This window comes from Medicago truncatula, chromosome 4 (genome assembly GCF_003473485.1).
Source record: "Medicago truncatula cultivar Jemalong A17 chromosome 4, MtrunA17r5.0-ANR, whole genome shotgun sequence".
Lineage (NCBI taxonomy): Eukaryota > Viridiplantae > Streptophyta > Magnoliopsida > Fabales > Fabaceae > Medicago > Medicago truncatula.
In genome coordinates, this window is record NC_053045.1 from 58,583,156 (window position 1) to 58,603,595 (window position 20,440).

A 20,440-nucleotide genomic window follows, 5' to 3' on the forward strand; every position below is an offset into this window, starting at 1 on the left:
ATGATGGATGAGATTCTTGGAGGTCAGTGAAGAAAGCTAGGAAACAGTGTCACATGTCTAGGTGATATTGTTGTAGTGCATAAGTGTGAGTTATATGTTCCACATCGGTTAAAAGAGTAAAGGTTGAACATCTTATAAGTAAGAGGACTCATAAACCCATTATCTTAAGGTTTTAGGTAAGAGCGTGGTGTCTCTCTTGCTTGTGTGGTTGTTCTAGCCTCGATGTGCACGGTCCCTCAAAGCTCCCCATGATCCAACAGATATATGTTCCAATGATTATTCAATTTTATGACCAATCTCTAGCTATAGTTTTTTATAATTCCTTTTTAGCCACCCACTGAGCCAAATATATAAAAATAAAAGATGATTTGATCTTCCTTAAAAAAAATGATGATTTGATCTAATTCAATCACATTTATTCCCTCCAACCAAATGGTTACTACGGCTACTACTAGTTAGTTATATATATGCAATGCAGGGCAATTAATGTTACTTCATCACAATATTATAATACTCTATCCATTAGTTTCTTCAGCTAGTGGCATGTTTTGTGCACATTATAAATCTCATTGATTTTGACACATTTTAGCAAAGAGGTCCATAGCATAAAACAATATTCTGATCATTCAGAACTTCATTACTTTGATAACATATTTTATCGTGCACTTTCTAATGGGGATCAATTTGAACAGGGTCACTATTGTTGATATTGAGCTTCGAATTTTCTTCATAGTCTTGGTCTTTTTTAAGATTTCAACTTCAGACAATCTACCTGCAAATTTTGTATTTGGAGATTCTCTAGTTGATGTAGGAAACAATAATTACATTATTTCTCTCTCAAAGGCTAATTTTTTGCCTAATGGTATCGATTTTGGAAGACCAACAGGGAGATTCACCAATGGAAGAACCATAGTTGACATCATTGGTAAGATTTTATTAGTAATAAAATTATTTCCCTTATTTCATTCTACTTGATAGTCACTATTTTTATATAACGAGTCTTATATTCTTGCACCACCGCAACTGAGATCTAACGCAAATGATTGACGCATAGCATAACTAATTGAGTGTTGTAAACTTTGGGTATCGAGATTGGTTCTTAGTGATATATTCTTGTGCTGCCAGGTCAGGAATTGGGTTTTGGACTCACCCCGCCTTATTTGGCACCTACAACAATTGGACCAGTGATTTTGAAGGGTGTCAATTATGCCTCTGGTGGGGGTGGAATTCTCAATCACACTGGACAAGTCTTTGTAAGTTTTTGCTTCATTTGCTCTCATGATTTCATTTTAATCTCATAATTATGCATGGAATAATAACAATAATAATGTACTTGTGATTTTATTTATATAGGGTGGTCGACTCAACATGGATGCACAAATAGATTATTTTGCAAATACCAGACATGACATAATCTCCTACATTGGAGTTCCTGCGGCTCTCAATCTATTACAAAATGCATTGTTTTCGGTTACAATCGGTTCAAATGATTTCATTAATAACTACTTAACACCGGATGTCGCACTTTCCGAGGACAAATTGGATTCACCTGAACTCTTTGTGACCACCATGATATCAAGACTAAGAACACAGCTCGCTGTAATTTTCTCACAACTTACAATCTTTATTTCAGATTAAAAAATTTCAATGATGTTTGAAATTAAAAATCATAAATCTCATTATTATTCTATATTGTACCATCTGCAGAGGTTGTACAATCTGGGAGCTAGAAAAATTGTTGTGGCAAATGTGGGGCCAATTGGGTGCATACCAAGTCAAAGGGATGCACACCCAGCTGAAGGAGATAATTGTATCACTTTTGCTAATCAGATGGCACTTTCATTTAACACACAATTAAAGGGTCTAATTGCAGAGCTAAACTCAAATTTAGGTGGTTCAATATTTGTATATGCAGATATATATCACATTTTAGCAGACATGCTCGTAAATTACGCAGCATTTGGTATGTATATGGTGTGACAATATATATTAAGCTATTAGAATATTAAATTTCTATACTATTTTTTAAACTAATTAATCAATAGGTACTAATTTGAATGTATTTGTGGCAGGTTTTGAGAATCCTTCTTCTGCTTGCTGCAACATGGCTGGGAGATTTGGAGGGTTGATCCCATGTGGTCCTACGTCAAAGGTTTGTTGGGACAGATCCAAATATATTTTTTGGGACCCTTATCATCCTTCTGATGCTGCAAATGTTGTTGTCGCCAAACGCCTACTAGATGGTGGTGCCCCGGATATTTCGCCGATGAACATTCGTCAACTCTTTCAATCTTAACTTGTTTCTTTATGTGAGAAACTGATGTTTTCAGGCTCTTTAGATAATTTGAATTTTTTAATTCAATGTATGACAAATTGTATAAGTGCTATGTCCTCCTCATTCTATGAATTATATTGTTGATAATTCCAGCCATCACCCCTTCACTTGCTTCATAACCAAGAAAAAACATAATGAGCTTATGTACTTTGGAAATGAGAATTGGTGTTCTTCCTATTTGATTTTGGATTTTGAATGTGTGGATTGAAAATGTTGGATTTCTAATGGACATCAACATGTGCTTACGAAAATTTGAAGTTTGTTGTTTTTGATGGAATAGATGTGAATATGGGAATTTGAATGTGTGAATTGAAAGAATTGTTTGTGAACGTGTTTACTGTTCAAATATGTGTTTTGGTGAGGTGAAAAAAAATTGGGGGTAGTGAATGGAGGGAGGAAGATGGTGTTTTAGATAATGATGGGGAGTGAAAAAATTATGTTTTGAAGAAATTAGATGTGTGTTGAAGAATTTCTAGGTTGAAGAAAATGATACGAGTTCTTCAATGGAAGTGGTTGAAAGGTAGAAGATGAATTTGTTGGAAATGATAATTATTTATGTTTTTTTTTTTAAAATTTTTAGTTAACGAATATGCCACGTGTATAGTGACTGGATAAAGAAAAAAATAAAGAAATTATATAGTTAGTTTGCCAACTCAGCAGATTCTGCTGACATGTTTTAGTGAGGGATCAAAAGTGGAAGAATCTGAAATGATAATGACAGAATTTAAACTTTTTTTTTTACGAGGACCAAAATTGGAATTCGCTAATATTACAGGGACCAAAAGAGGTATTAACCCTAATTTTTTTTTAAGAAGTCAAACTAATCTATTAAAATAGACACATTAAAGAAAATCAAACCTAAAATAGATACATGAATGATTTAAACATGCATGTGTGGATTTGACTTGTTGGATTAGGTGTCGGTACTTCTACGGTAGGACAGACAGCCTTAAAAGTTGCGTCAAGCAAGATGACCAAACATGAGAAAGTGTCTTCCGACAATCAACATGCTTTCATACCATTTGCTTTTGACACTTTTGATTTCCTTACACCAGAGACTGTTGACCTTCTACGTAGAGTTTAAAGGGCCATGCATAACAATGCCATGTCTCCCAAGTATATGATTGTGTTTACGAGGATTTGTTTTGCCATCCAAAAAGACCTAGCGGCGCAGCTTGCTGTCCGCTTGCCTTATATATATATATATATATATATATATATATATATATATATATATATATATATATATATATATAGGACATATCTAGTGAGAATCACTTATTTATATGAGAATGTGAGAATACTTTTTAAGCTATTAGATTAAAATTGATTGGCTGAGATTAGAGAGCCTCATTTAACAACATATATGCCTCTCTCTACTCTATCATCTCTTTTAAACCTTTCTTCCTCGCCGTCTAATATTCATCAGCTCATATGGCATTTTCAGTAATTTCTTTCCCAACATTTTTTTTGGGTTGTCGTTGTTAAATACAGTGTACAAGCTAGTTGAACCTATTACTATTGCTGACTCATATACATGAGTGACACGTGTATTGAGTATATAATGAATGAATACAGTGATGCAAATTAGAGCTCACTGAATATTATTTTTTGTTGTTCAGATCTAACAAACTCTTCTCTCTCTATCATTGTGAGTGTGTGAGTATAGTGCAGTGAAGCACTCAAGCTCCAACAGTCGTTAGTTTTTCTTTAGATTAGCACCACTTCTTTCTTTGTGACCAAAACTTTTCAGATCTCAATTGATAATCCCAATTTTCGTTCTCTGAGAGATCCATCACCGCCGACGAACCATCTCCGCCGCGGTAGCCACCGCCCACCGAGGTGTTTTTCTTTTGTTTCCCTCGCACCAGATCGTCTCTCTCTCTCTTGGTTTCCGACCACGAACGGGTACATATAGGTGGCGACGACGGGATTCCGGAATAGACCAGTGCCAGAATAGATCAGTGTGCCTCTGGCAACGTTTCACGATTGTGAATCTGATTGTGAATCTGAATTGTGAATCTGAATTGTGTTTTCATTTCATCTCTTGTGTTTCCATAGATTTTGAACTAATTTTGATTTTGTTTTCATATAAAATTGAGTTTTACTTTTAATTATTTTTTTAATTGATAGAGATCATAAATCTAATCATCAATTTTTGCCTTAATATACCAATGTCGACGACGGTGATGAAGTTGAAAACGTAAACAGATGTGGGTGGGATAGATGGAAAGCAAGGTGTTTGGTGGTTATATGAACAGATATTGGCTACGGTTAAACATGCTAATTAATTAATTAGGCTTTTAAATCTCAACCATTTATTTGTAATCTAATGGTTGATAATTATTCTCACCATTCTCATATGAAATAATCATTCTCATATGATATGTCCTCCCAAGTATATGAATGTTGACCTTCTACGTAGAGTTTAAAGGGTCATGCATAACAATGTCATGTCTCCCAAATATATGAATGTTGTGTTTACGAGGATTTATTTTGCCATCCAAAAAGACCTAGCGGCGCAGCTTGTTGTCCGCTTGCCTTCTATTTATATATATATATAGGGGGCATATCACATGAGAATGGCTTTTGTACGTGAGAATGGTGAGAATGAATTGCAGCCATTAGATCAAAATTAAAGGTTGAGATTAAAAAGTCTCACATGTGTCTCATCACATTCTATTATTTCTCATGAACCCTTTCCACTCTCCATCTTCTCCAATCCGCCATCCTCAAACGAGATCTGGGCTCTGCCTTGCCACCTGACCTCGCCGCCTAGGTCCACTGTTTTGGCCGCCGCACCTTCAAACTAAGTAAAACGAGATCGGAGAAAGAGAGAGAGAGAGAGAGAGAGAGAGAGAGAGAGAGAGAGAGAGAGAGAGAGAGATATTCAAGGGTGAGAGAGCCGGCGAGGTATGAGCTTAACATAGATGGCGGCGTGGGTAAGATAACATCAATTGTTCTCAATGAGATGAACAACAATGGAACAACAATTTGAGATGGTGAGGCAGCGAGAGAAGACAACAATTAGGAGAGATGATGTGTTAAAGAGAGATAATACAATAAGGAGATGTGCAGGTTAAAGTTTTTAATCTCCACCATCTAAAACCAATCTTAGGGTTGACAATGATTCTTATCATTCTCACATAAGTTATCCATTCTTATGTGATATGCCCCTATATATATATATATATATATATAGACACACACACACATACATAAAAGATAATCTATATGTCAATAAAATTGTAGTCCATTTTAAAAAAAAAATGTTATTTAAATTACATAATAGATTACTAATGTATGTAAACGCTTGAATGAGATAACAAGAGATATCTTACAAGTTAACTAAATGTATTAAATTCAAATCAAAAATAATCAATGTTAAATTTCTTGAGAGAGATAAGCTTATAGAGGTATTAGATTCAGACTTCAAATAATCTAAGGATGTGTTTGGATCCTTGAAAAGATTAAAGAAAGAAAGGCTAGGGTAAGAAAGTGAGTGGATACAGTACATTTCCATCCTTTGGCAGCACATAAAAAAGATGAGAAAAGAAAGTTTTGATGTGGGTCCCACGCTCAAAATCTTTCCACACATCCATGGACGGAAACATGTAAAAAGCACCAACTTCTTGAGAAAAAGTCCAAAATAGCCTTGATTATGTTATTATTTATTAGCATTGTGTCATTTTTTAAGGCATTAAAACGTTGCATCATGCCATGTACAACTACAAGCATACTAGGCAATTAATAATTTAGACACAAACTCTACAAAAAATTTCTCCCGGCGTAAGAAACATACTTAAATTGTTATATTTAGATTAAAATATATTTTCCTTTCACTTTCTCTTATACCAAACAACTAAAAAAAAAAAATTCTTTTCTTATATTTTCATTTCTTTCACTTTCTTTCCTTACACATTCTTCTGCAAACCAAAGATACACTAAATGTGTAATTTTACATTATCTTGTAAAGGTGTTAGACACGTGATTTTCATTTCCTTGGGCTGCGCATCACGCACTTCAACACAATCCTAAAGAAGAAAACGATCCCATATTCCAAAACAAACAAAATAACCAGATCAAAGTAGCAATTGAACCGGACAAAATCGAAACGGTTCGAACATGTCATCGCAGAAGCTGATACTCGTCAACCGCGAACCAAAAGGAATCGCGGTGGTGACTATTAACCGTCCTGATTCTCTTAACTCGCTAACTCGTGCAATGAACGTGGACCTGGCTCAAGCTTTTAAGAGTCTAGACCGGGACGAATCGGTTCGGGTGATTATATTAACCGGAACTGGTAGATCGTTCTGTTCTGGCGTTGACCTCACGGCAGCGGAGGATGTTTTCAAGGGTGATGTGAAGGATCCGGAAAGTGACCCGGTTGTGCAAATGGAGCGGTGTCATAAACCGATAATTGGAGCGATTAAAGGATTTGCTGTTACCGCTGGATTTGAGATTGCACTTGCTTGTGATATTTTGGTTGCTGCTAAAGGCGCCAAATTCATGGATACTCACGCTAGGTTCCTTAAGTTCCTTTCCTTTTTATTGCAAAATTCAATTTTATTAAGGATTGCTATCATTGTCAATGATAATTCAATAATAGCTTATATTATATGAGAAGCAGTTATGTTATAAGCTGCAAATTAAATTGTTTACCCAAACATGGCTTAAATATATTGGTAACGTGCAGATTTGGGATATTTCCTTCATGGGGATTGTCTCAGAAGCTTTCACGCATTATAGGAGTAAATAAAGCCCGTGAGGTATCACTTACGGCCACGCCTTTGACTGCAGAGGTAGCTGAAAAGTTGGGTTTGGTGAACCATCTTGTTGAAGATGGTGAACTGATGAAGAAAAGCAGAGAAATTGCGGAAGCCATTGCGAAAAATAGTCAAGACATGGTTTTGAGGTACAAGTCAGTGATAAATGATGGCATCAAGCTGGATCTTGGCCGTGCTCTTTCCCTCGAAAAGGTTAGTGCTGTAGCATTAGTGTGTTAAAAACTACATAATATGGAGTCAATTATGCATATCATTACATAATACGGATTCAATTTCTCAGCAAATTATGTACAGGGTGCAGCCATAAAGCCATTAATCATTCCTATCATTTTGTGAACTTTACAATTGTAATTTAGGCAAATAGATTTGCACTTAACTTAGTATAGTTGATAGAAATAAAGGGAGCTTAGAGCAAAATTTCACTATCTAAAATTCACTCTGTATTTTGCAGCTGTAAATACTGTAGTTAAAAACACTAGTTATTTAGCATTGTTGGAAAACGTTGGAAAATTATTTTGCACGAGTCTATTCATTATCAGTTACATTTTTTGTTCTGTGTCAGTAATTCTTTGCATATATCTTCATCCTTATATTTGCATCTTAAGCTTTGAGCTGCACAGTTCAGACTATTTTTTATGTAATTTTGATGGAGTTATCTACCTGTGTACGAAATTTAGGAGAGGGGCCATGCCTATTATAATGGAATGACGAAGGAGCAATTCAAGAAAATGCAGGAATTCATAGCAGGAAGAAGTTCCAAGAAACAGTCCAAACTATAGGTCTTTTATTCGCACCAATCTCTGAAACTGTAAAGATACGTGTTTTGTTTCTCAGAGTTGAGGTTTTATGAGTTAGTACTCGTAAAAATCAGCAGACAATGTTTATCATATAGAAATGTATCCCCCCTAATAAAAGTTCCTTATTATCAAATTAAATGTTCTGTTATTAGTTTCATGTTATGAATTTTTATTGGTTCATATGTGTTTTTAATTCCTTAGGACTTGTTTGTTTATCTTCCCCTGTGAGGACAAAATAATGAAGAACTACATTCTTTCGGGGCTGTGTTTACATTGTGTTTGGATTTTTTTTAAGAAGCAAAATCATATTAATAATAATAAATGATAGCAAATTGTAAAAGACGCTCCTTATTGCATTGCCACACACTTTCCTTTAATTTTTACTCCATTATGACATGGGAGATGCTAGTGAGTATTCTTGTTTCCAACTTTATGGACACCTACCCAACTTCTTTCTCACTTCGTTTTCTTCTTCCTTGTTTCTTTGCGTGTGCAAGTTGCTCTCAATCATGACCATGTGAGGTGCTAGTGAGTATTTTTGTTCATCCAATGATTCCTCACCCTGCAACGGTAAGAAGAGAAGGCTAAAGGTGTTGGTGTAGTATGGAATCATCTAATTCAATACTACACCATTTGAATCCAAGGAGAAAGTTCTTTGGAGCGTTCAATACAAGAAGGTAAGGTTCTTGTTCTATTTATGATTGGAAATCCTCCTAAATTTTTTGGTTTGTATGGAACACCATTTGAATTTATTTGAGCAAGGCCATGGGAGGGCATGCAACTTCTTTGTGTGGTATGACGGTGAGGTTAATGAATGTGACAAGGTCTCTGTTATAATTGCTTCCAAGATAAAAGAAAATTGAGGGATAGACTACCAACAAATTGCAAAGGAAAATCAAAATCGCATAATCAACGTAGTTGAAAGATTAAAAGTGGAAGCAACTCAAACTCTGGAAGCAACTCAAACTCTTTGCTAGCATCGTTATCTTTAACACGTATTTTTTCAACATATATTTATTTATCAATTTAAACTCACATGAACTCAACCAAATTATATGGGTTCCATTCCTTAAAAAAAAATATAAAAAAAAAAAACTAAATAATATGGGTTCCATCTAAATTTTAATTTGTAAAAAAATATATTGAAAAATAAATTAAAAAATGTGTTATGAGCATTATTTAAAGTGGAAAAGGAATTAATCTACGAGAATATAGTGGACTGGTCAAACATCAAGCTCAATCTAGTAATAAATATAGTATAAACATTCAGTTTGGTTTTTAAACTACCGCTATCTTATCAATTTGATTTCTAAATTATTTTTAATTAAAAAATCCTTAAAATATCTTTCGTCAATCAATTTGATTCACGGTTAAATATTTTAGAGATGAAATTGGTGACTTATATAATTTAAAGACATTTTAATAGTTTATGATCAGAAAACGCTAATAGTTTAACGATTAAATTTAGAGTTTTTCTAATAGTTTAACGATTAAATTTAGAGTTTTTCTAATTACATCCTGTTTAATCCTGGTTGTACTCTAAAATGATAAAATTATCCTTCTATAAACTTTAATTTTTAAAAAGCATCTTCCTTTTTTCTTGGTTACACCCTAAAATCCTTTTTCAGTTTAAGTATGTCATGCAAACTTAGTGTCAGTAGGTCATGTAAACTGAGTTTAAGTGTACATACTTAAACTCAATTTAAGTAGGTCATGTAAACTGAATTTAAGTGTACATTTAAAAGTTCAACATTGTTCAATGATTCTACGTAATCTCATTTTAAGTATGTACATGTAAACTTATTTTAAGTAGGTCATGTAAACTAAGTTTAAGTGTATATACTTAAACTCAGTTTAAGTAGATCATGTAAACTTAATTTAAGTAGCTCATGTAAACTGAATTTAAATATACATACTTAAACTCGGTTTAAGTAGGTCATGTAAACTCAGTTTAAGTGTACATACTTAAACTCAGTTTAAGTAGATCATGTAAACTTAGTTTAAGTAGCTCATGTAAACTGAGTTTAAGTAGGTTATGTAAACTAAGTTTACATGAACTTGCTTAAACTGAATTTAAGTTAACCTCAACAATGTAAAACTGAAACTGTCGTACACTGCAGTTGAACAAGAAGAAGAAAATTGAAACCAACGTTATTGAAAAAGAAGAAAAAATTCACTTATTTATATGTAATCGAGTATGAATGAAAGATGTTTTGATTCACTCTTTAATCTTCCATAGAGATTAATTGAACATCAGGATTGTTTGATTGTTGTGGGTGAAAGAGAGTTAAATTTTAGTGTGACAATGAATGAAATCAAGATTTTAAGAAAATTTATGTAAAAGGACAATTTTGGTACTATCAAAAACTTTTTAAAAAAATTGGGTGTAACCATAAATATATAGGGTGTGAATAGAAAAACTCTTAAATTTATTTTGTGAAAAAGAAAAGAGACATTCTTGCCCAACACATTATTCTTACATCCAACCAATAAAAATATGACACATGTTATTAACTTTAAAAAAAGTGTAATTTTATTTAAGGAAATGGAAACATAAATGGTGGTGGGTGGTTCTTGTCAGTTAAAGAAATTGGAAAAAGGAAAGAGAAATATTAAAAATAATGAGAAAAAATTCTAATATTAATTCTTCATTATTTTATTGAGATGTTTGATTTTAATTAGTTAAGTGTAAGAATAATGCGTTCAGTAAGAGTTGACGTAAAAATTTTCAAAAGAACAATGGACGAAATTCATGATTTATTAGCCTAAAAAAAATGTATCGGACAAACAAAATAAGTCATTATTCTCTCCAAAAAAGAAAAAAAAAAAAGTCATTATGGTCACTACAAATTTACAAGAGTTTTTCTCAATAAAAATTTACAATAGTTATCAAGGGCATTCTGGGAAAACCGTTATTCACATTTCAGAAACAGTGAAGTCCCGGCGGGTGGACTAAGTTGTTCTCTTCATCCCAGTGAGCTTCAGCGACGGCTGATTAATTCATCGCAACCAACAACAAATTCTCAAATTCATTCATTCACTCACAATAGCAACCAACAACAACTCCGATTCAATCAATCAATCTAACTCGGCGAGGCGTCATGGCGCCTCCTTCGATCATCACACTCATCATTCCCATTTTTCTTCTATTGACTCAGTCCGAGTCAGCACCACAACCCTTCAAGAGAGAACCCGGTCACCCTCAATGGCACCACAGCGCCTTCCACGACGTTCGAGATTCCGTCCGATCCGATATTCGCCGCATGCTCCATTCTCGCGCCGAGGTAGTACCTCATCTCTCTCTACATAAATCGCATTTTAACTCGCAGAAATAAAATTGAAATAATCTCTTACTCTTACCGTGCTTTTTGTAGGTTCCGTTTCAAGTTCCGTTGGAAGTGAACGTGGTTTTGATTGGTTTTAACGGCGATGGAGGATATAGATACAATGTTGATCCGCATAAATTAGAACAGCTTCTCAAAACAAGTTTTCCAACTCACAGACCTTCTTGTTTGGAGACTGAAGAACTTATTGATATTGAGCATCATTTGGTTTATAATGTGTTATCCGTAAGCTACTTTTCATCTTTCATTTCTTTCTCTATCTTTTATCCTAATTCTTGTTAATCACGTTGTTTCTGGAGATTCATGCTTTGCTGGGAGAGCTTATGTAAACAACTTATGACATAGTTATAAGCTATTTTTAGCTTATTTCCAAAGCTCTCCAGGTAACTTATATGAAAGTAGTAGGGACTCAAGTGTTTTATGTGATACTAAATTACGCTCAAGCTGAGTGTTTTTATTGGACAGCTACAAGACCGGCGATGTTTTACGGGAGAGAGTGTTGGTTGGCAAAGAACCAACACAAAAATAAATTAAGCTTAACACAAATGAGAATGTTGTGTTGGATGTTTGCTAAGACTTGACGTAATAGGATTAGAGATGACAACATTAGAGAGACTCGGGGTAGCACTAATAGTAGAAAAGATGGTGGAAACTAGGTTTAAGTGGTTTGGGCATGTAGAGAGAAGACCTGTGAATTCTATATTAAGGAGAGTAGACCATATGGAGAGGAGTTAAATTACTAGAGGTGGTGGAAAACCTAGAAAGACTATAAGAGAAACTACCAAGAAAGATCGACAGTTTAATAATGAGTTGGATAGAAATATGGTATTTGATACCATTATTGTGTTGTTTGATCCATGTAATCGACCCCACTTAGTGGGATAACGCTTGGTTGTTGTTGTATAGAAATAGCTTATATATACACGCTTATATGATAAACAATTATGCTTTAAGTGTGTAATTTAAGTGTTTATCCAAACAAGACACTGGTTCTTTCTTGCATGGTCACAGAAGGATATCCTTGTTACTTTCTTAAACTGCTCATAGTATAAAATAATAGAATTATAACCACTGGTAAAAAGCTTCATTATGTCAATCGTGATGCAAATTGTCAAGTTTTAGATTGCTGAAAGGAATGAACGCCAAGCTTGAGATTAGAGGAACTTAATTTTTTTTCATAAACTTTCACCGGGTTTTTTTCATAAATTTTCACCGGGTTGTGTATCAAAATCAAACTTTACTTTGAATTCTTGAAATTAATCAAGCCTATGTTCTTTTAATAGTTCTTCGTGCGCATACTACAATCGAACTATTTTTTATGTTGCTTAATCATTCTTTACATAGGTCATCCATGTAAATATCCCTTTGTCTGAAATCTGAAAATTTATAACAATTTAAATTGAAATCTTACCATAGGCTGGACAGCCTGAACTGATAGCACTTGAAAAAGCGTTGAAAGAGGCAATGGTTCCTGCAGGAAAAGCAAGGGAGGTAACTTTTTCTTTTCATGTCACTTTCTGCTTATTTTAGTTATAGCCTCCATCCTGAGATATGATTCTAAAGTTTTTTTACAACTTACAGTCTGATTTTGGAAGGGAGGTGCCTCTATTTGAAGTTGAAGCAACAGCTGTGGAGCCAGTATTTCAAATGCTGTACTCCTACATATTTGATATGGATAGTGTGGGATCTTCTGTCACAGAGATGGATAAGCCAGTGCCAAGTGCAATATTTATTGTAAACTTTGACAAGGTATAACCAACATGCAGTACGTTTAGTTGTGAAATGTAAATTACCTTGCTTTATATCCTACAAATTTAATTGATATTAACTTTATACCAATTGCTTGTAAGTTGTCACAAATAATATAATTGGTAAGCTTGCTTTCACTAAGAAATATTAGTGACTGATTGTTTCACTTCATTTTTCCGGCTTGTTTAGTATCATCTTCCACTTTTAATCTGGCAGTTTATTTTACTGCTAATTTAAATTTTAAAATATATTTTACAGGTGAGACTAGATCCTAAACTCAAGGGAATAGATCTTGATAGTTTAATGTATGGAAAAATTCCTCAGCTAACTGAGGAAGATATGAAAAATCAAGAAGCAGATTACATTTATCGTTATCGCTATGATGGTGGAGGAGCAACTCAAGTTTGGCTGAGCTCGGGCAGGTAAGAAAGGCTGTTTTTTATCTAACTTTTCTGTTAAACTTCAGTTTCTTTTGTTAAAAGAGTGTCATCAATTCTTGGAGGTTCTTTACTGGGAATAATTGGTTTCAACACATGTTTTGTGCCTCACAGTTACAAGCAAATTTTCAGTCTTGATTTTTTTGTTTGTTCAGATTTGTGGTGATTGACCTTTCAGCAGGGCCCTGTACTTATGGTAAGATTGAAGCGGAAGAGGGAAGTGTCAGTTCTAGAACCCTGCCAAGATTACGAAATGTTGTGGGTCTAAGTAGCACAGCTTCTTATCGATCCAGCAACGATATTTTTCTTGGACAGCTTGCTTCTTTGGTATCAACCACGGTGGAACATGTTATAGCACCTGATGTTAGGTAACGTAATGTTATTTATAACAATGAAACTTTATGTCACTATAGTTGGGTTTGCTAGTTGCTACAAGGTCAAGGGTTCATTGGAATCTCTAGCAACCGAAATTTCTGTAAAACTCTTTAGGGTGAGACATTTTATATTAGTTTTCTCCTAAAGTTTTCTTAGGTCTTTTATGGGCCTCCAATAAACAGAGAGGATCTTAACTCCCAATGAAGTTCTACCATAGAAGAGGGAAAAGGAATGAGGGTAGGCTGGTAAATGATTTGGGAAATTAAATACGGAAGAAGTCTGCTATGCTAAATTTTCACAGACTGGAAACGTAGCAGCAAGATAGAGGAGAAAGGGATGCTGGAATCATTAAGGGGGACATGAGTATTAGAGGAAAGGAGGGTTGTGGTAGAAGGTAGGCAATCATTTGGGTGGCTGTGCGACAGGTCGTAGAAGCTTTCTTCTCTGATGTTTCTTTCTATTCTAGTTTCTATATCTTTCTGCCCTTGCCATTGTTATCAGAGATGTGTCAGACTTTTCTCTAATCTATACTATTTCAATATAATTTTCTGTTCCTGTCGGTCTTCCATTACCCTTTCAATTGGACTGTCTTTCATTTGGTCTAATATTTTTTTACTGGAGTGTTTATTGGTCTTCTCATGTGACCAAACCTTGGAAAATGAGTAACCATCATTTTCATTTCAATAGGTAGTTTCTCAGCTTTCGCTTGGGGAATGCATGTGTTTCCTAGATTTGTATTTTCCTTTTTGTCCAGTCATCTATCTTGCCATTCTTATATTTGCTGCATTATTTTGTTGTAGTTGGTGTTTCACTGCCCAATGTTGAATGCCACATGGCACATCTGATCTTATTGTTGTCTATAAGATTTTTGTGTGTTTGTAGGCTCTTTAATTATGCCTGAACCTCTTTCCCATTTTAACTGTCTACCTGTAATTATGTTAAAATTATGGTATGTGTAAAGAACCCATATTTCTGTATGTGGGATCCCTATCAATGCCCCAATATGATTGTAATATGGGTTCTAGATATCCATGCTGTGAAATTTATGGTATGATGTAATCCTTATTTTTCACCCAAGAACCATTGCTAACTCATCCCCTTTTTATGCACAGTTTTTAATACTTCTATGAAAGTTGGGTTGCCATTTTCGCATCTAACATGCAAGTTATAAGAGAACGTGAATAATTAAATTAACTGACAGACTGATAACTGATGTATCATCTTTAGAATCTAATTATACTTTTATTGATATGTTCAGGTTTGAAACTGTTGATCTTACTTCAAGATTGCTTATACCAATAATTGTCTTGCAAAATCACAATCGATACAATATTATGCAAAAGGGCCACAATTACAGTATAAACATCGACGAAATTAAGGCAGAGGTTTGTAATTTCCTATGGAGTAGGCTACCAATTATTTTACCTCGGAGTTTGAAGATTCTCTGGTGCAGTTACTAGAATCAATATTTTCTGCAACTTAGCAGGAGCATGCAAGTGTTATAATTTATTCTTTCCTCAGGTGAAAAAATTGCTTAATGATGGACAAGAAGTAGTAATTATTGGGGGTACTCATGCACTGCATCACCATGAGAAGCTGTCAATTGCGGTTTCAAAAGCTATGCGTGGACATTCGCTGCAGGAAACCAAGAATGATGGCCGTTTCCATGTTCATACCAAGACTTATCTGGACGGTGCTATTTTAAAAGAAGTGGGTGCTATCCAGTTTCATAAATCTTCCATTTTTAATTTCTTATATAATTTTACACGGGCAATGTGGTCTCTTCCATTTCACTGGATAATTAGTTGAGAAATTTTGAGTAACTTTTAAGTTTTGAATCATGAGTATGTCTTTGCTGATGCCTTTAATTAGATAGACAAAATTGAATACTTTCCGGTCATGGTACTGCTCATGATCTGTTTTAGCCTATCTGAAGAACATGCATAATTCATTATCCATAATAGATGAATATGTCTTCAACCTGCATCTTAGATGCTAAATATCAATTAATTTTGTTATTTTTTAACATTTCTATATGGACTTGCAACCACCTTTGAACAGGAGATGGAACGTTCTGCTGATGTGCTTGCTGCTGGATTGCTTGAAATGGCTGACCCATCTCTTTCAAATAAATATTTCCTCCGGCAGAATTGGATGGATGAATCTGAGGGGTCGACTGATTCAGTACTTAAGCATAAGCCTCTTTGGTCATCATATAACTTAAAACATGACAAGAAAAAGAGGAAGAATGTAAAGAAACTAGGAGATCTTCAACCAACTTTTGGAACAAGAGTAGTTCCTGTGTGCGTACACCACTATCTCTTGCCTAGATTCATGTTTAATCTACAACTTTATAATCAGAGTATCTTTGCAGTTGTGTTTTTCTTTTCGGTAAAAGCTTTCATATGTTTATTTATATTTATTTATTGTTTATTTTACTAGTAATTAATGTCTTCAATTTTTTAACTGCTCAAATTAAGCTAAATAGGACCCTTGAAATTTATGGTGAACAAAGACAATATTGGTAAGGTAGTACTGTGGGCTATCCGGACACTTGGCAGCCTTATCAATATGAAAGTGAATGCATGAATAACTTGAAGATGTCAAGACTAACTAGCCAAAAGAAAAAGGAACAACTCTATAGGATGTTAGTTAGTTGTGTATTTCAACAATTGGATTGATTATAGTTGAAAAACTCTAGGAGTTGGACTTTTGTAATATAAAAAAATTAAGAATGTTTGGCTGCGTGTGAAAAGATATTATTGCAAAGCAGGGTGTCACTTGGTTGAAATGCTTTGGTATGAGGTGCATTATATTGCTACTAATAAAAATTGATTGGTGTCAGCATTATTTTTGTTTCAAAACCAGTTCAATATTGAAATTTTGAAATGCTATGCTTGTTATCGTGCAGTTTCGTGCTATCATTGGCTGATGTAGATCCAAATCTTATGATGGAGGACGAAAGTATGGTGTGGACAAGCAATGACGTTGTAATTGTGCTTGAGCATCAAAATGAAAAGATTCCTTTGAGGTGGGTGAATATGATATACGGATATCCAGTACTTATGAGTTGAAGATTGATGCATATCAATGTTATTGTAGACATTGCGACATGTAGATGATAGAGGAAGGAATGTAGTTTGCTTATGAGTGATTGTTACTTGCCAACATAATATGCTTATTGTAGACTGTATGAAACATCCAGTTTTTCTAAGCAGAAACTCAACCATTTTTGTCCATTGAGTTTAAACATCTCAATTGACTTAAAAACAAAAACACATCTCAATTCAAATAAACTGACTATGACATATGCCTTCCCTTCTCTCAACAGGAAAAAGAAGATGCCATTGTATTATGATTATTTTCAACTTTGTATTTAAATATGTCTGTCTGTTTTTGTGTAGATGTATTGTTGATGCAGTGAAATATAATTTCCTATAGATCCATTTCATTTAGTTCAGTCTACTGCAAACACTGCTCACTTTTCATGCTGATTGTCTATTTGGCTTTGATTTAATGGACTCTAAGAAGCCACTGAGTCCACTTTGATTTATCTTGGGTTTCCTCATTAATTGTCTGTTTTCTCTTGTAAAATTTGACATCACTCTTCGTTGCCTTGTTTGACAGTTATGTTTCAGAAATACAGAGAAGGCATGCCATCCCATCTCAAGCACAACGTCATATATTGGCTGGTATTGCCTCAGTGGTGGGTGGTTTAAGTGCACCATATGTGAAGGCTTCTCATGTACATGAAAGACCTATTGTGAATTGGCTTTGGGCAGCCGGTTGTCATCCATTTGGACCATTTTCAAATACATCTCATGTCAGTCAAATGCTTCGTGATGTTGCATTGGTAAGTGCCCTCTCAATATACCGATATTAATTTTATATACAAAGAGCTATTTCTCAAATTGGCTTTTCGTTTGCTGACAGAGGAACTCAATATATGCACGTGTGGATTCTGTACTTCGTAAAATTCGTGAAACATCAGAGGTAATTTGTACTCATTTGAGTTATGTTTATATGTTACTTGTTTATCTGATTTTGGATCCCGGTCAATTCTATGCACAGACCGTCCAAGGTTTTGCAGCAGAGTATCTGAAAACTCCCCTTGGTGAGCCTGTGAAGGGAAAGAAGGAGAAATCAACCACTGAACTGTGGTTGGAGAAGTTCTACAAGAAAACCACTAATTTGCCTGAACCATTTCCACACGAATTAGTTGAGCGTTTGGAAAAATACCTCAATGTAAGTTGTTGTTACTCTATTGAAGTTTCTGATCTCTCTGGTCGTTTGGATTGTTGACATTTTTCAATATGTATATGTTTTCCAGGGCCTTGAGGAGCATCTTGTTGATATGTCTTCATTATTATATGATCATCGGTTAAAGGATGCCTTCTTGAACAGTTCAGATATTCTTCAGAGCACCATGTTCACCCAACAGTAAGTTACCTTATTCAATTTTTTATTTTTCAAAAATTGGGAATATGTTTTTATTTTAGTAATAGCAATCGTGCCTTTTCAAAAAAAGTAATAGTAATCGTTCACGATTTTGTGAATTGCAGATACGTTGACCATGTTTTGACGAGTGAGAGGGATAATATGAAATGCTGCAAAATTGAGTACAAGTACCCTGTGCACTCTTCTCAAACGTACATCTATGGGGGAATTCTGATTGCTGGATTCATTGTGTACTTTGTTGTAATTTTCTTCTCATCTCCGGTGCGCTGATCAAAATCATGAAGCCAGCAAACAAGAAGCCTTATCACACCAGGCAGAGCATACCACTGCCATGCCGATATAAAAGAATATAGAACAGTTTTGAATGCACAGCGATCAATGCAGGACAGTTGAATAGAACAAATTCCCGGAGTAAACATAACATCGACTAGGCTGTGTCTTTTGTAGGTTCTGTCAGCAGGGGGCTTTGTGTATTTATATTTGCTTCGACTCTTATACAGTGTTAATAGCTGAACAAAATCATGTGCACTTTTACGCCCTTCCAAAGGAGCGAGGAAAACATGTTTTAGGCGTTTAAATGGAATGTTTAGGTCTCCTGAAGCAGATTTAGCGAAACTAAATGTTGAACTTGATGAGTTATGACAATAGGGATAAATGTCAAAAACAAAACAAAAAAGACAACAGGGATAAAATGGTGTTGGACTTAGTCACGTGTGGTGGCATTTTGCTTGCTAATCTATCCGTTTAAATGCCTATTTAATTGATCAACCAAATGGTCAAAAGAAAACCAAAGATGTTGTGAAATAAAATAAATGAGAGCAAAATTGAGTATAAAATTAAGAGTAATGAGATGAAACTGTGAGATAAAAATTTATTATTCCTCAAATTATAGCAGCCATTTTGTTTGCTCTGTCTACGATTGATTTGTAACATTCAGTTGTTCCCTTTTCTTTTTATGAATGAATGAATATTCAACGATATTCTAAAAGAAAAAAGTTTATTTGTATTTACGGTAGTACTTGCATGAAAGTTGGCAAATGAGACTGATCGGATAATTTTGTTATCAAACAAAACCTTAAACCTAGGGGACCGATCATTTTGAGCAATTTGGAGGTCTTGTTTGGGGGGTGGCAGAGTTTTTGAGTGTCGAGTAAAAGTGGTTTGTTTGTTAGCATTTTGGGCAATCCGGAAGGCTAGAAATATGACAGTGTTTCACGGTAAGGAAGTGAGGGCGGAAAATTTGTTTCGAAGAGATAAAAAAATTGTCTTAGAACTGGTTGAAAATCATCAAATTAAATAGTATCAACTGGAATTGGACTCTCCGAAGCATGGACACCTTTAAGATTAGGCATGTTCTTGTGTCGAACAGCAAAACATGTGTTTACATTCAATTAACTCATTTTCTCAAGTTATCACATGTGTCAATGTTAATCAGTTCAAATATGATTTAGATTGTGGAAATTTGTACAACGTGATATCAGTTTTTCCAACTGGTACATCAATTCTGCTTTCCTTGCTGATTCGTTGATCTCAAAAGCATTTTGGATCAGGATTTGCAAACTGGAAGGATTGGCAACAATTCTTTACGTGCGTTGTTGCGTGGTTTTTCTTGGTCGTGGTATTCAGCTCATTTTAGTCTGGGATGTTTGGAGCAGAGAAGATTGGATGGTCGCAACTTGTATGAGCTGACTAATATTGGTATGTTAATGAGAGTGAATTTTTTTTGAAGCTTACCTGGTTGGTACACTTTGATACATTATAAAGGTCTCTGTATTGTATTGGTAGAGGGAAAAGTTTTGTGCTCCTAGTGTTTTGTAAGGCAGTTTTTTCTGCTCTTTTATTTGCAACTTATCAGACGTCTGTGATTATACTCTTTGATCTAGTCATTGCACTCCTTGTGGTTAGATTATAATCTTATTAATATAATTGTTTTAAAAAAATATATATTGTTCTCACATACGGTGATACATCGTTGTCTCAAAAATCTATTTAAATTCCATTGTGTTTTACGTGATATTCAACCGTACCTTATTTTCTTGAGTTAGGTGTCGACATAGTTGAGATTTGAGTTTCATGTAATGCAATGTTTTGTAATAGATTAAGTAATGTTAATTTTGTATAGGAAGGAAATTTGAAGTTGAGTCAACTTAACCAAGTT

At 34.6% G+C, this 20,440-nt stretch overlaps 3 protein-coding genes across 4 annotated transcripts; all 3 read left to right on the plus strand.

Moving 5' to 3' along the window:
* The first annotated feature begins 672 nt into the window (after positions 1 to 672).
* LOC11444191 (GDSL esterase/lipase At4g16230) lies at positions 673 to 2,389 on the plus strand. The gene is made up of 5 exons (XM_003609737.4): positions 673 to 925; positions 1,126 to 1,253; positions 1,354 to 1,599; positions 1,708 to 1,963; positions 2,073 to 2,389. Exons 1-5 carry the CDS (start codon positions 673 to 675, stop codon positions 2,294 to 2,296), a joined length of 1,107 nt encoding a protein of 368 aa, XP_003609785.1. The 3' UTR covers positions 2,297 to 2,389.
* A 3,878-nt stretch (positions 2,390 to 6,267) lies between these two features.
* On the plus strand, positions 6,268 to 8,112 carry LOC11418333 (probable enoyl-CoA hydratase 1, peroxisomal). The gene is made up of 3 exons (XM_003609739.4): positions 6,268 to 6,861; positions 7,032 to 7,314; positions 7,800 to 8,112. The coding sequence occupies exons 1-3, from the start codon at positions 6,461 to 6,463 to the stop codon at positions 7,899 to 7,901; spliced, it is 786 nt and encodes a 261-aa protein (XP_003609787.1). The 5' UTR covers positions 6,268 to 6,460; the 3' UTR covers positions 7,902 to 8,112.
* Positions 8,113 to 10,812: 2,700 nt separating this feature from the next.
* On the plus strand, positions 10,813 to 18,992 carry LOC112421336 (uncharacterized). Of its 2 annotated transcripts, XR_005645715.1 has the most exons (16): positions 10,813 to 11,203; positions 11,294 to 11,488; positions 12,680 to 12,754; positions 12,845 to 13,012; positions 13,271 to 13,434; positions 13,605 to 13,817; positions 15,083 to 15,209; positions 15,346 to 15,534; positions 15,886 to 16,127; positions 16,736 to 16,855; positions 17,452 to 17,677; positions 17,758 to 17,817; positions 17,896 to 18,069; positions 18,155 to 18,264; positions 18,387 to 18,657; positions 18,736 to 18,992. XR_005645715.1 is itself a non-coding variant. In XM_024782741.2 (15 exons), exons 1-15 carry the CDS (start codon positions 11,021 to 11,023, stop codon positions 18,550 to 18,552), a joined length of 2,412 nt encoding a protein of 803 aa, XP_024638509.1. In that variant the 5' UTR covers positions 10,813 to 11,020; the 3' UTR covers positions 18,553 to 18,992. The 2 variants fall into 2 exon arrangements, 1 of the variants encoding a protein (XP_024638509.1); XM_024782741.2 differs by having other exon boundaries at positions 18,387 to 18,992.
* The last annotated feature ends 1,448 nt before the right edge of the window (positions 18,993 to 20,440 follow it).

Coding starts and splice junctions, on each gene's coding strand:
- LOC11444191 (XM_003609737.4), top strand. CDS start 673: ATGGGGATCAATTTGAACAGGGTCACTATTGTTGATATTGAGCTTCGA. Junction 1,254..1,353: donor ATCACACTGGACAAGTCTTT/GTAAGTTTTTGC, acceptor TTATTTATATAG/GGTGGTCGACTCAACATGGA. Junction 1,600..1,707: donor GACTAAGAACACAGCTCGCT/GTAATTTTCTCA, acceptor TACCATCTGCAG/AGGTTGTACAATCTGGGAGC.
- LOC11418333 (XM_003609739.4), top strand. CDS start 6,461: ATGTCATCGCAGAAGCTGATACTCGTCAACCGCGAACCAAAAGGAATC. Junction 6,862..7,031: donor TTCATGGATACTCACGCTAG/GTTCCTTAAGTT, acceptor GGTAACGTGCAG/ATTTGGGATATTTCCTTCAT. Junction 7,315..7,799: donor GTGCTCTTTCCCTCGAAAAG/GTTAGTGCTGTA, acceptor TACGAAATTTAG/GAGAGGGGCCATGCCTATTA.
- LOC112421336 (XM_024782741.2), top strand. CDS start 11,021: ATGGCGCCTCCTTCGATCATCACACTCATCATTCCCATTTTTCTTCTA. Junction 17,678..17,757: donor TGCTTCGTGATGTTGCATTG/GTAAGTGCCCTC, acceptor GTTTGCTGACAG/AGGAACTCAATATATGCACG. Junction 18,070..18,154: donor GTTTGGAAAAATACCTCAAT/GTAAGTTGTTGT, acceptor TATGTTTTCCAG/GGCCTTGAGGAGCATCTTGT.